General features: G+C 35.8%; 1 protein-coding gene across 8 annotated transcripts in view; it reads right to left on the bottom strand.

Moving 5' to 3' along the window:
- BRAF (B-Raf proto-oncogene, serine/threonine kinase) overlaps positions 1-14,982 on the bottom strand; it is a 188,052-nt gene that overhangs the window by 107,252 nt on the left and 65,818 nt on the right. For all 8 annotated transcript variants that reach the window (XR_004277020.1, XM_032305660.1, XM_032305662.1 and 5 more), the window contains exon 2: positions 816-917. Coding sequence is in view for 7 of the 8 variants with exons in the window: in XM_032305660.1 (XP_032161551.1) it covers positions 816-917 (102 nt within the window). In the remaining variant the exon portion in view is untranslated. The remainder of the gene's footprint in view (positions 1-815; positions 918-14,982) is intronic.

Raw genomic sequence — 14,982 nt, 5'->3', positions numbered from 1 at the left:
TACCTCAAAGAATTAAGAACAATGACTAACTACTCTATAAATTTACAGTGATGCTCAAAGCTTGATACAAAAGCCTAACAGCACTATTAAACAGTAAAGCTAGGCAATTTTGAGCTATTTAAATATTATATATTTTACTTATTAAGAAAGGAAAAACCAATTTGGGGAGGGATTTTTTCTGGAAAAAAGATATTTTACCAGGAAAAAAGGATATTTTACAAAATTTGCCCCATTTCCTAATATGGTAACTAGTTTCTTTTTTTTATTTTTTTTTATTTTTTTTATTTTTTATTTTTTTAAAGATTTTATTTATTTATTTGACAGACAGAGATCACAAGTAGGCAGAGAGGCAGAGAAAGAGAGAGGAGGAAGCAGGCTCCCTGCTGAGCAGAGAGCCCGATGCGGGACTCGATCCCGGGACCCCGAGATCATGACCTGAGCCGAAGGCAGCGGCTTAACCCACTGAGCCACCCAGGCGCCCCGGTAACTAGTTTCTTAACCTCTGTGTTTTCCCTCTCTCTCTTTTTTAAATAAATTTTTCAACAGTATTGAAAAACAGTATTGAAAAACAATTTTTCAACAATATTTTTAAGTTTATACATGCCTTCTTTAGTGTTGACATTTTCCAAATTACAAAATATTGCATATGACTGTAACAAGTGAAAAAAGATTAAGGTTAAGAAAGATGATGGTAATTCACCTTCCCCTTTCTCATCTCATCCCCTAAGAGAAACAATATTACCAGTACAAATGCCTGTGATAAGTTCATGTTTTTGTTTTCAAAATTACAACAGATAGGATACTCAATAGCTCACCTCCAGATATATTGATGGTGGATTATGCTCCCCACCAAATTTGTCCAATAGGGCTTCTATATGTTCCTGCGTCAACTTAATCATTTGTTTGATATTCCACACCTGAAAAATATTTTAAAAGAATATAAGTAAAAATCATTTAGGATATGAATTAGAATATTTTTATTAAAATATTTTTATCAAAATATTGTAGTAACTGCCAGTGTTCTTTGAAATTTAGGGCTTAGGGACCTGTTTAATATAGCAATTTTCCCCATTTATTATTAAACATCTTAAAACTCCTTTCGACACTAGCAATACAATAAATTCTCAACTGTAAAAGACTCAATACATAAGTATTCTGAATAAACGATGAAAATCATTTTCACCTTCCCAAAAACATTAAGTACAATTTACAGTTTATTATGTATCTTTTCCACATCTCTTTTTTATTCAAGTAAATATCATAATATATACACATACAAAATATACAAACATGTAAGTATTATATATAAAATATTATTTTTGACACTTTTTTCATTGAACAGCATGCCTCAAAATTCTTTCCATGTCAAGACATACAATCTCACTTCTTTAAAATTGTTAAGTAAAGATACATTCATTTCGTAATATTACAACACTGCTTATCTCAATGTTCTTCAAACTTCAACAGCAACCTAAGAGTGCGCAGTCATGGGTGATTTTAGGAGAAACAATTTCCAGATCTTCAATGTCTACATGTACTCTTTCTAAATGAACTGTTTTGAGAACTATTTCTCCTTTATTCCTCTGTTTAAAATCACCACATTGTAATTTTCCACTCTATAAAAGAAAGGCAAAATTCTTATCCTTCTCGAATCCTATTAAGGTGCACTATTCTGAGATGTATAAACTTCAAAGTAACTAACAAACAAGAGGTAAAAATCCCTTGAGGGACAGCAAGTTGGGGGGGGGGGTGATTAAAATCAGGCCTTTATCAGTTAAATGAATTCTTGGCAGGGGTCTAAGCTTTATTCATTTAGCCAGCCTGCCAGCCAGCCAGCCAGCCAGCCTAGAATTTAGAAGTCAGGTGGTTATACTACATGCACATATTACATGTTTAAGATAAAGAAGTCAGTTCTTTTTCCTTGATGAAGAATGAGTCCAACTTATCTGGGTAGAGAACGTGTTTTGCAAATTATACTATATGCTAGGTACTCTATGACTTTTATGATCTAAATCTGGAATTCTAAGGTGTGACTAAATATGAACAGCACAAATACAATACACTAGAAATTATGGCCTTTTAAACAATTGCTGTAATTTTAAAATGTGAGATAATTAAAAATATACAAGAGGGAATAGACGGATAAACAAGGGGGTTTTAGGACAGATGGTTTATTTAATAATTCCCTTACTAGAGAACATTTAGATTATTCCACTTTTCTCAACTTCAAACAATGCTTCAGTGAATAGTTCTGAGCTACCTTTCTGGGAAAAGGTACAAGTTTCCCTTTTAGATATCACAGCATAGGATTCCTGAATTGGAAGTTACGTGCATTCACAAAACAAATTGAGGGTTGCTGGGGGGAGGGCGGTAAGGACAGGGGGGTGGGGTTATGGACACTGAGGAGGGTATGTGCTATGATGAGTGCTGTGAAGTGTGTAAACCTGGCGATTCACAGACCTGTACCCCTGGGGATAAAAATACATTATATGTTTATTTAAAAATAAATAAATAAATAAATAAAGTTATGTGCATTAAAAAATTTAATAAATGTGTCAAATGGTCTTCTAAAAGAAAAAAGGTACTAAGTCATAGCCTCATTAGGAGGGTCTAAGTCCCCCCATAATCTCATCAACACCGGGTATTTTCAAACTCCGAAACTTCTGCCAATCTGAAGGGGAAAAGGTGATCTTGTTGCTTCAACTTCTGTTTCCCAGAAAAATGAACATTTTTCATGAACACTAGACATTTACATTCCTTCTTGGTAAATTCCCTATCCATATTTTTTTAATTCTATTTTCCCTGGTTGATCTATAGATACCCTCTAGTCTAGATATTTTATATATTAATCTTTATCCTCCTCCAAATGCAGTCCAAATTTTAAAATCTAGCTCTGTCCCCTCAACTCCAGACTCTTTTTGTCCAACTGCCTACCATCTCTACTAAGAAAATGAACAGACATCTCAAAATTAACATGTTCAAAGACTAATTTCTGATCTAACCCACAACCCTCCCCAAATTTCTTTTTCCTACTGTCTCTTCATCTCAGAAAATGATAATCTCCTTCTATGATGAGTTCATTGACCACCCAGGCAGAACAGCTTTATGATCAGAATTTGATATCCTAAAACTGACTGTTTTTCGTGTCAACTAGCTGCTCTGAGATCAGAAACATATTCTATTCATCTTTTGTCTCACCACTAATCTTGAGTCATAGTCATAAAGAGGTATTCAATTAGTACTAAAATTCAAGCTGTCTTTAGAATACAGGAAGAGAGAAAAAATTAATCCTGCTTCAGTGATTCTTTCCAGTCCAGGAAACTGAAGACTTTATAACCCACAGCAACCTGTCCCCCACCCCCTTTAAAAACTCCATAGATAAAACTCATATGCAGTTAGGGTAAAGAACCACTCCCCCAAGGGATGGGAGAAAGAAAGGGGAAAAAAATGGATTAGCAAAGGAGAATGAGTATGAGGAAAATGAGGGAATGGAGCTGATTAAAACTAATTAGAATAAATATTTTTTGCTGGGCAGTAGAAAATGACTGGTTTGGTGACAGAGGGCAGGGCCAGACCATGAATGTCCAGATGTAAGATTTCTTATCTCCTCAAACAAAAGTAATTTTATATCCAAAAAATGAAGAAAAATCACTATGAGCCCTAGTTGAAATTAGATTCTTTCAGATTTCCCCAGAAGAGTAAGAGAAAGAACTTGGATGATACTTATAAAATAAAAATGTATTAAAAAGTAGAATAAGGAAGGGCGCCCAGGTGGCTCAGTCATTAGGTGTCTGCCTTCGGCTCAGGTTGTGATCCCAGGGTCTTGGGATCGAGCCCCACATTGGGCTCCTGCTCCGCAGGAGTCTGCTTCTCCCTCTCTCACTCCCCCTGCTTATGTTCCCTCTCTCGCTCATGCTCTGTCAAATAAATAAATAATAAATAAATAAAATCTTAAAAAAAAAAAAAAAAGGTAGAATAAGGGGCGCCTAGGTGGCTCAGTTGGTTGAGAATCTGACTTTTGATTTTCGGCTCAGGTCATGATCTCAGTGTCCTGAGATTGAGCCCTGCAACTGGCTCTGTGCTCAGTGAGGGGGTTCTGCTTGGGATTCTCTCTCTCCCTCTGCGCCCCCATCCTTTGCCACATATGTGGGTGCGTGTCCATGTGCTCTCTCTAAAAATAAGTAATTTTTTAAAAAGTAGAATAAGATATTGTAAAACTAAAAGGAGATAAAATTTTGGCCTTAATATGCCTTCTTAGAAAAAGTGAAGGAAATCTGTTTCAACAATCCTAAAAGGAAAATGAAAGAATTAAAAACAAAAACAAATTCAAGAAAGGTACTAGATTTACTAGATTTCCTCTCCTGTTTTGATCTCTTCAGTGGACCATAGCAACTAAATAATTATAGTAAACAATCAATCATGTCTAGTGACTTTACAAATGGCAAAATTTCTTCCCCCCTAAAAATGGCAAGTATTTTTTTTTTAAAGCCTACCTCTGAAGATGCCTATGTTAAAAAATAAATTCAGACAAACTACTAAGGAAGGAACTACAGGGAAACAATGGTACAAAAAACTACAGCCACTGGCTTCCTTCCTCTTAATAAAAAGGCATCAAGTCCAGATTATTATATGATTGGTTTCTATAAAACCTTTAAAGAAAATATAGTAACAATTATTAATAGATGATAGCATATAAAAAAGAAAAGACTTCCAAATTCATTTTATGAAACTAGCAAAATCTAGGTATCCAAACCTAACATAGATAATACAAAAGAAAAAGAAAACCACAATAATCCAACCTGTGAGGAAAGAAAAAAAAAATTTTTTTTTTAAAGCGAGGGAGAGAGAGAGGGAAAGGCAAAAGAAGAGAGAGAGGCAGAGGGAGGCGGGAGCAGAGGGAGAGGAGAGAGAATCTTAAGCAGGTTCCATGCTCAGCATGAAGCCTGATGGAGGGGTGGAGGGGTTTGATCTCACAACCCTGAGATCACGACCTGAGCAGAAATTAAGAGTCAGACCCTTAACTGACTGAGCCACCCAGGTGCTCTGGATAGAAACACTGTCTTCCTTCTCCCTTCCCCCAACCTTTCTCCTCTTCTCACTCTTTCCTCTCAAATTAATGCTAGTCATTCATCAGAAATTCAGTGAAATAGTACCTTAACAGGTCGAAGGAGGAAATTACAGATTATAGATGCCAAAAAATGACTATTACCAAAGATTAAAAATTTAAAATAAGTAATTAAAAAAAGAGAGACATGGTCCTCAAGTTTCAGAAGAATCACTACAAGAATTATGGTACTGTAAGCAAGAAGGCTAGAGCAACATTCAGTGAAAAAGATTCTGAATAATTCCTCTAAAATTAAAAAAAAAACACAAATACATCAGCTTAAGAAATAACTCACAGCTAATAAATTGTAGACTAAAATACATAAGTAAGTTTTCTACTGAGATAATTCTAAAATATCTCCAAGCTTAAAGATAGCACATATAAAAAGGAAGCATGAAAAAATGATAAAGACTTGAAATTTTAATCATATAGTCATTAAAATAAAACCAGTTGAAGTAAACAGATTAGAGCTAAAGAAAGAAAGAACTAGAAGAGGAGTCAGAGAAAATTAGCCAAAAAGCAGAGAAAAATGAATGGAAAATATGAACAACAAAGAATGGAATTTAAGTAAATTCGGAAGGTTAAACAGACAATGGGAGAGATATCTAAAGAGAAGATGGCTGTCATTTTCCAGAACAGTTGAAAATAAAAATTACTCAAGAGTAGCACAGTGAGCCGGGGAGGGGTGGAGAGGTTACGTTATTGACATTGGGGAGGGTATGAGATATGGTGAGTGCTGTTAAGTGTATAAGCCTGACGATTCACAGACCTGTACTCCTGGGGCAAATAATACATTGTTAATAATAATAATAATAATAATAATAATAATAAAAGAGTAGCACAGTGAGTCCTCTGTCCTGGCCATGACAGATAAAACTAAATCCACAACCATATAGGTTGAAATTAAAGTGCGTAAAAGTTCTTAAAATCAACCAGACAGAAAAGAAAAATATATCAGACATCATATTTCTTAACAATAAAAGAAGCCAGAAGATAATGAAATGACTTCAAGATACAAATGAAAACAGCTGACAACCTAGAAAAAGGAACTAAACCCAGAATAATGTAAAAGAAAGAATGGCAATGGGTATGGAAGACTGATCAACAGCCCCCAAATATCTACATTCTAAACCCTAGAACCTAAGTCACCTTATATGACAAAAAGAATTTTGTAGATGTAATTAAGTCTCTCTCTCTCTCTTTGCAATTAAGTATCTTGAGATAGGGAAATTATCATGGGTGGGCCTTAAATGTTACTTCAAGCATCCTTATAAAATGGAATTGGAGGGAGATTTTATTACAGAGGATTAGATAACATGAAGATCTACCAGAGAGATTTGAAGATGCTACACTGCTGGCCCTGAAGCTGAAAGAAGGGACTATAAATAAAGGAGTCCAAGGAATGCAGTTCTAGAAGCTGGAAAAGGCAGGGAAATATGCTCCAGAGGAAAAGCAGTCTTTTTGATACCTTGATTTTGGCCCAGTGAAACCCACTGTGGACCTCAGGCCTTCAGAATTATTAAGAGAACACAGCTGTGGTATTATAAAATACCAGGTTTGTGGTCATTTGGTACAGCAACCGTAGGAAACTGATATAAACGGGAACCTAGAAACTAATAAACACAAGGATAAATCTAAATAAGCATAAACTAAATAAAACAACAAAAACAATGGTAACAACTATTGGGGGAAAATGGCCAGCACTAAAGCATTCTAAGACCCACCTATTATTCAACAAGAGGGATCCTGGAACATCTTCATGTGCCAGACAGATGTCAAAACAACACAGGAGTCAGCCTAAAGGGAGTCATACTGCCCAAATTCGGAAGATAATCAGCAAAAAGAGTAAAAACCACAATTAACTGTAATAGAGTGCATACATAAAATAAAAACTCACTAGTCCATAAAAGTAAGAAAGTATGTTTTGGGCAATGTTTGCCACCACTGTTAGTGACTATTCCATCTATAGAAAACTAAACATTACTAGAAAAGAATCACGAATTTATCTTGCCTTTTGGGGGGAAAAATTCTACTTACTCCCGTTTGATTTGGGAAGCCCTCTTTACAAAAAAAAAAAAAAAAAAAAAGCCAGCTAATATAAAATCACTGATTCAGGAAAGATCACAGGAGGCTAAAGCCATTAGGTGAAAAGCTGATGAACAGGGTACATATAATGTTAAAGCATTTCTGCATACTAAAGACAAAGGGAAACACCACCTTTACAAGGAGATGGGGCTCAGAATCATTAATAGAGGGACATAATGTGATGCAACATAAATGACACATTATTTATCACCCATGAAGTATACCTGCAAAACATTCATATAGAATCAAATCAAACTTTTATACTTAGCATCAAATTTAGAAGAAATATCCAGAATAACAAAATGGGTTAAAAGTACCACAATGAAATAATCAGGAAAACAGAGAATATGGGACATTCTACAAGACATTTATCTCTCTTTGAAAGTCAAAGCCCTGACAACCAAAGAAATCCAAAATATGACACACTGCAGGACAAGTGTCCTGGTCTCTAATAAATCATGTCATGGGAAACAAAATGGTGGGTGGTCAGTTGAAGACTCTAAGACAACAATTATTAAAAAACAACTAATTCAATGCATGCACAAAAAGGAGATCTTAGTTCAGGGATGGAGGACAGTCATAAAAAACACTTAGGATAATCGTGGAAATTTAAACATGGACTTCATGCAATTATGGAATTGTTAATCTCCTTAAATACAATATTTTAGACAGGTAAAATAATCTTCCAGGATCTAGAAATCTAGCAAAATGTTAACTGTTGAAGCTAGGCAGTATAAGTAATACCTATGTAAGTGTTCATTGTACTGTTATTTCCACTTTTCTGTGGGTTTGAGTTTTTCCCTAAACTTTTTATTTCATTTTCCTTTATTTCTTCCTAACAATCCTTTTTCTCTTAAAGTCTATTTTGTGATACAAACCTACGTACACCAGCATTCTACCACTATGTGCTTGATTTGTCTTTTCTCATCTTTTTACCTTATTTTTTTTTAATTAAGTAGGCTCCACACCTAGCATGGAGCCCAACATGAGGCTTGAACTCACAACACTAAGATCAAGACCTGAGTTGAGATCAAGAGTCAGACATTTAACCGACTGTGCCACCTAGGCACCCCTTCATCTTTTTACTTGCAACCACTGTGTGTCTGCTATAAATGAATTATGCATAGTTCTTTTGGCTAGCCTGTTTTGTTTTAAACATATTTATCTGTTTTAATTAAACAATTTAGTTCATTTACATTTTTATGGCTGATTTATTTCTACCATCTTATATTGTGTATTTTCCACTTACACTGCTTTTTCTTGATTTTCTGACTTCTATAGAACTGATAAAGTTTTGTTATTCTTTCTTTTTATTTCTATGTACATGTCACATTCCAGACCATAAAACATGTTTCATAACTATTATCAGACAAACCATATTCCTTTATCATGAGGAAAATTAATTAATTTAGAAATCAGTATTAATCAATTAATCAACTAAATCAATTAATTTAGAAATCAGTAACAAAATGTGAATATATTTTGAGAAGTTCAACATTCACTTATTTTAAAAATCTTGATATTAGGGGCACCTGGGTGGCTCAGTGGGTTAAAGCCTCTGCCTTCAGCTCAGGTCATGTTCCCAGGGTCCTGGGATTGAGCCCCACATCGGGCTCTCTGCTCAGCAGGGAGCCTGCTTCCCTTCCTTTCTCTCTGCCTACCTCTCGGCCTGCTTATAATCTGTCAAATAAATAAATAAAATCTTTAAAAAAAATCTTGATATTAGAAATAGGGATCTTTTAACTTAATAAAATACATCTATAAGAAACCTGTAGCAGGGGCGCCTGGGTGGCTCAGTGGGTTAAGCCGCTGCCTTCGGCTCAGGTCATGATCTCAGGGTCCTGGGATCGAGTCCCGCATCGGGCTCTCTGCTCAGCAGGGAGCCTGCTTCCCTCTCTCTCTCTGCCTGCCTCTCCGACTACTTGTGATTTCTCTCTGTCAAATAAATAAATAAAATCTTTAAAAAAAAAAAAAAAAAAAGAAACCTGTAGCAAAATATCACAGTGAAAGGTCAGGCATAAGACAAAGGTACCTGCTATCCCTGATATCATACAGAGGAGGTTATAGTTAATAGTAGGGAGAGAAGATATGAAAAGGGACATAAAAATCGTAATAGTAGAGATTAAAATTTATTTGTAGGAAATATGATATCTATAGAAAATCCAAAGAGAACCTAGAAACCATTAGGGCTAATAACTAACACTAATACCTAGTATCTATAAAAACTAATGTAGAATTAGTTTATCAAGATAAGTGGATGTAAGATGAAGGACACAAACATTATACAGTACTCCAATGTACTGGCCAGACCCAATTAAAAAAAGATGCCATTCAGGGTGCCTGCGTGGCTGGGCTGGTGAAGTGTCTGACTCTTGATTTTGGCCCAGGTCATGATCTCAGGGTTATGAGATCCAGCCCCATGCTGGGCTCTGTGCTAAGCATGGGTCCTGTCTAAGAGTCTCCTTCTCCCTCTCCCTTTGGCCCTCCCCAATCTCCCTCTCTAAAATAAATAAATAAATATTTATTTGCAATTTTAAATAAATTATCTAAATAAATAAATAAATAAATAAATAAAATGGGGGTGGGACCCATGGCCTTCACAATAGCAACAAAGACCATAAAGAATCTAGGTATAAACCCTTTTTTAAAAAAGATTATTCATATTTAAGTAATCTCTACACCCAAGGTGGGGCTCAAACTCACAACTGCAAGATCAAGAGTCACACGTTCCACCAACTGAGCCAGCTTAGAGCCCCTAGGAATAAATCTAATAAAAGATATGCAAGACCTTTGTAGACAGAACAAGAAAATAACATCCAAATGCGTAAAAGAAGATTGAGAAGAGAAACTCAGAGGACCCCGGAGGTTAATTTCTTCCTCTCAGTACCTATCAACAAGTTGACTCAGCAGGTCTGAGTTTACTTGATGCAGGAAAAGACTAATGAGAGACACAGAGCTTCCTTTTCTAACAAGGCCATTTCATCAACCTCAAAGTTCCAATTATTACTGAGGAGCCCTTTCCCTGGTATATTAATTCTAGTTATATCTACTCTAAGTCCACATCTATGTGAAGATAATAGAGCTCAGGGGATTGTGTGTGCTCTGGCACTTCCTGTTTCCCACTAAATCTTATTTCACACTTATGCTATGTGATGAATGTGTGCAGGTGCATGGCCCAACCCTTCATGTGACAAAAACTCATAAAAATGTCCTTTAGTATGAAGACTCAGTATCATAATAATCTCAATTTCCCCCAAATTAATTCAGTAAAAGACAATAAACAAAATCCTGAGATTTTTTTTCCCCTATGGAATTTGGCAAACTGATTCTAAAATTCTTACAAAAGCACTGTAAAATGATAGCCTTTTAACTATTTTAAATAATAAGAATAAGAATGTACCATATGTACAGTAAGACTACCCATGTTTCATAGACTATATAATAAATAATTCTGGGGTAACTGGCTATCCTTACAGAAAATGTCAAATAATACAAAAGAAAAATGGGCAAAGGATTTATGAATAGGTAGCTGAACTAAAGAGAATTCAGACTATCCAACAGACACATGATAAAATAAATGACCTCATGGGGCCCCTGGGTGGCTCAGTCAGTTGAGCGACTGCCTTTGGCTCAGGTCATGATCTCGGGGTTCTGGGATTGAGCCCCATGTCAGGCTCCCTGCTTAGTGGGGAATCTGCTTTTCCCTCTCCCTCTACCCCTCCTCTTCCTCATGTTCTCTCTCTCAAATAAATAAATCTTTTAAAAATTAAAAAAATAAATGACCGAATTAGTAATCACAGAAATACAAATTAAAATAAGAAATCATTTCACATCCATGAGATGGGCAAAAAATTTAGGTCTAACCACATACAACAATAGGTGTTTTTCAATTTTACATGTGGTTATAATATAAATGCATGAGAATAAACTGAGAATAAATATTCTGTTAAGCTGAAGATGGGCATTATGCTATCATTTAACTATATCACTACTAACATACGTATAAGAAGTATTCTTTGCAGCAACATTTATAATAGCAAAATATTAGGACCAACTTAAATACTAAGAGAAAAATGGGCAAAAAAACAAAAGTAAAATAGTGTACTATACGTAAGTCAAAATGAGGAACTAGAGCTAAATATATTGACATGGATACATCTAAAAAACGTAACACTGAATGAAAAAAAATCAAGTTCCAAGACATACAGTTTTAAAATATGCAATTAATATTGTTTATGGATATACACCCATGGCAAAAATTTAGAAGTGAGGGGAAGTAGGTGAGTCATGGAGTAACTGGGTGATGGGCATTAAGGAAAGTGCTTGATGTGATGAGCACTGGGTGTTATATGCAACTGATGAGTCACTAAATTCTACCCTGAAACTAATAATATACTATATGTTAACTAAATTGAATGAATTTATTTATTTACTTAGAGGTTTTATTTATTTATACTACAGAGAGAGCGAGCGTGAGTTGGGGGGGAGGTAGAACAGAGGGAGAGGGACAGATACCGTGCTGAGCACAGAGCCAGATGTGGGCCTAATCCCACAACCCCAAGACAATAACCCAAGCTAAAATCAAAAGTCAGATATACAACCAACTGAACCATCCAGGTGTCCCTTAACCAAACTGAATTTAAATTAAAATTTTTTAAAAAATTTAGAAACATGCATGGGTATGATAAACACTAAACTCAGGATAATGGGTACCTCTGAAGATGAAGAGGGCAGGGAACAGGATAAAGGATAAGCTCTGATTACCTTTGATGGTCTGTAAGGTACTTTATCTGTGTCTGTAATTTTGTTTAGAAAATCTTAAGTAAATATGATAAAAGACTTAATTCAAAAAAGCTGGGTTATAGGTACATGAATAATGAACATTATCTTTTTTTAAAGATTTCATTTATTTATTTGTCCCAGAGAGAGAGCACAAGCTGGGGGAGCAGCAGGTAGAAAGGGAGAGGCAGGTTCCCCACTGAGCAAAGAACTGGATGTGGGACTCATCCTAGGATCCCAGGATCATGACCCAATCCAAAGACAGACACTTAACTGAATGAGCCACCCAAGGGTCCCCAAAATCAACATTATTGTACTTATGCTTTTCTTACACTTGGAAAAAGGAAGGGGAGAATGAAGAAGGAAATTGAGGTGGTGAGTTGCTTAGCTCCTTTTATACTAAAAGCTGTCCTTCCACTTATAATTAGGGTAGCCCTAAACCTCCCAACTCTAATCCTTGTGTTTCAGAAAAAAACAACTAATGAATACACAAAAACTTAAAGAGAACTCACAATCAGACTTCTCATTTACAAAAGTCTAGACCAATTTAACTGCAAAACCCTCTAATCAACTTAGTCCTTTATTCATGAATATGAATAGTCAAGAATCACAAGATATGAACAGCATGGTAACTACAGTTAATAACACTGTACTACGTATTTGAAAATTTCTAAGAGACTAAATCTTAGGAGTTCTTATCGCAAGAAAAAAAATTGTGACCATGTGGTGACAGATGTTAACTAGACTTACTGTGGTGATGATCTGTCAATATATACAAATGGCAAATCATGTTGTATACCTAAAACTGATATGTCTATTATATTTCCATTTAAAAAAAAAAAAAAAGGAGGGTGCCTGGTTGGCTCAGTCGGTAGAAGATATGACCCTTGATCTTAAGGTCCTGAGTTGAAGTCCCATGTTGGGTATGAAGCCTACTTTAAATTAATTAATTAATTAAGTCAATCTCTGTCTTAAAAAAAAAAAGAGAGAGAAAGAGAAAAGAATCACAGGATACCACGAAAATCCAACAGAAGGAAAGAAAAAGATCACAAAGAACAGAATGACCAGGCAAGGAGAAAAGTGGAAATACTGTTACAGGAAAAAATTTTAGAAAAGGTAAATAACAGAATGAATAAAGACCACAGCAGCAATCTGTAATAGGACATGTAGTCTCAAGAACTTACTTCAATAGGAATCATAGGTCTGAAAATATTCCTACCCTTGACTTAGCAATTCCACCTCAAGGAATTTTCCAAATCTCCTACAAAACTGGAAAAACATAGTAGGTCCTTGGTTCCAGTCTTTAAAAAGGTAAGTCAGTCACCAGGTGAAAAAACATCAACTGATTTTTGAAAATGGCACTACCTTTACATATAACAAAGCAAACAAAAACATGAACATGAAAAAACCGGTCTAAAAAAAAAAGAAAGGAAAATATACTCCATCAGAAGTAATGTTTCAGAGTAAAAGGTTAAAAGATAGGAAGTGTGGTTTTAGTAGAGTAAGTATGGTAAGCAAGAGGCACATGAAAACAAGAAGAGGTCAGAAAAATTAAGCAAGAAGCTAGATTATGAAGAAGTCCTGAAAACCCTGGTAAGTAGTTTGAATTTTACATTAAGTCCAATGAGAACTCAAACTCTCAAAACTGGGTACATGTGTATGAGTGTGTATGTGACATAATCTGATTGGTATCTTATTATTGACAATTATCATCCTATTTTCTAGATGAGAATATTGTGGCACAGAGGTACTAAGTATTTTGCTCACAGCCACAGAGCAGGTAAACAGTAAGGAGTCAGGATTTAATTCAAGATAATGAAATCCAGAACAGTAAATATTATAATGGCTTTAATTATCACTCTAGTGAAGAATGGATTATAGGAAGGTAAGAGTGGATGCAAAGAAGACCAGTTGAGGTTATGGTTGTAGGCTAAGCAAGAGATGATTGCTCGGACTATGGTGGAAGCAATGGAGAAAAACTGAATTTGGGATATATTTTAAAAGTAGAGAAAATAAAACTTACTAACGAATTAGATATGGGAAAGGGGTGGGAGAGAAAAATAAGAGTCAAGAGCCAAAATTTTGGTATAAGCAATAGGATGGACAATCACGCCATTTACTGAAGTGGGGCAACCAAGAGAGAAAGTTAGCAAGCATTACATATCACCAACAGCAGAGGTCAATGAAATGATCAAGAAGGCAAGCTGGCCGTGCATTTTAGAACTCAGGAGAGATGAGGCAGGAGATACATGCAGATGTCACAGCACAGTAATAAGCGGCTTTCCAAGGGAGTACAGGCAAAGAATAAACCGTAAGGCCCACCAATATTTAGAGGACTAGTGAAAAAAAAAAAAATAGAAACCACAAAAATGGTTGAGAAGAAACAGAAACTGAAGGAGGTAAAAAACTATTCAGAGAAGAAAATTCATTGCATAAAAACTGGAACAAGAATAATGGAAGAAGACACTAAGAAGGGTGGAATTTCATGTATCTGGTCATCACATTTACACACATTTGCAGAAATTACACGCATTTGCAGAAATACCTGACCTGGGAGATAACACAGCAAGTTTGCAGGCTAAAAGGAACATCCAACAGAGAGGGAGAAACTGATGATGTGGAAGAGAGATGCTAACTGCAGGAAAAAAGTCCCGGAGACAGTAAGAAGAGATGGAACCTGAGTCACAAGAAGAGGAATTAAACTGTCAGGGAAGGTCTCTGGTAACAACTGAAAGGAAGACAGAGAACATGAAGCCCAATGCAGATAAGTCTGTAGATTTGGTGGTGAGATAAGAGCTGCATCTAACTTCTCAATAAAGTTTGAGGTGAAGCCCACAGATTAGAGTGAGCTGTAAGAAGTTCGCAATGAGTGGAAACGAAGTCTTAACAGGGAAAGTGAAGCAGCAGCAGCAGCACTGCCAGCAGACACAGGTGAAGGCCTACTGAGGTTTATGGCAGAAATTTAAAGTGGTACATACAACTGCCTGAGGGTGGGCAGACAGAGAGCACACAGT

The sequence above is a fragment of the Mustela erminea genome, chromosome 11 (assembly GCF_009829155.1).
Source record: "Mustela erminea isolate mMusErm1 chromosome 11, mMusErm1.Pri, whole genome shotgun sequence".
NCBI classification, from domain to species: Eukaryota; Metazoa; Chordata; class Mammalia; order Carnivora; family Mustelidae; genus Mustela; species Mustela erminea.
Note: the sequence above shows the minus strand (reverse complement) of the source record. Positions and strands in the feature narration are given on the sequence as shown.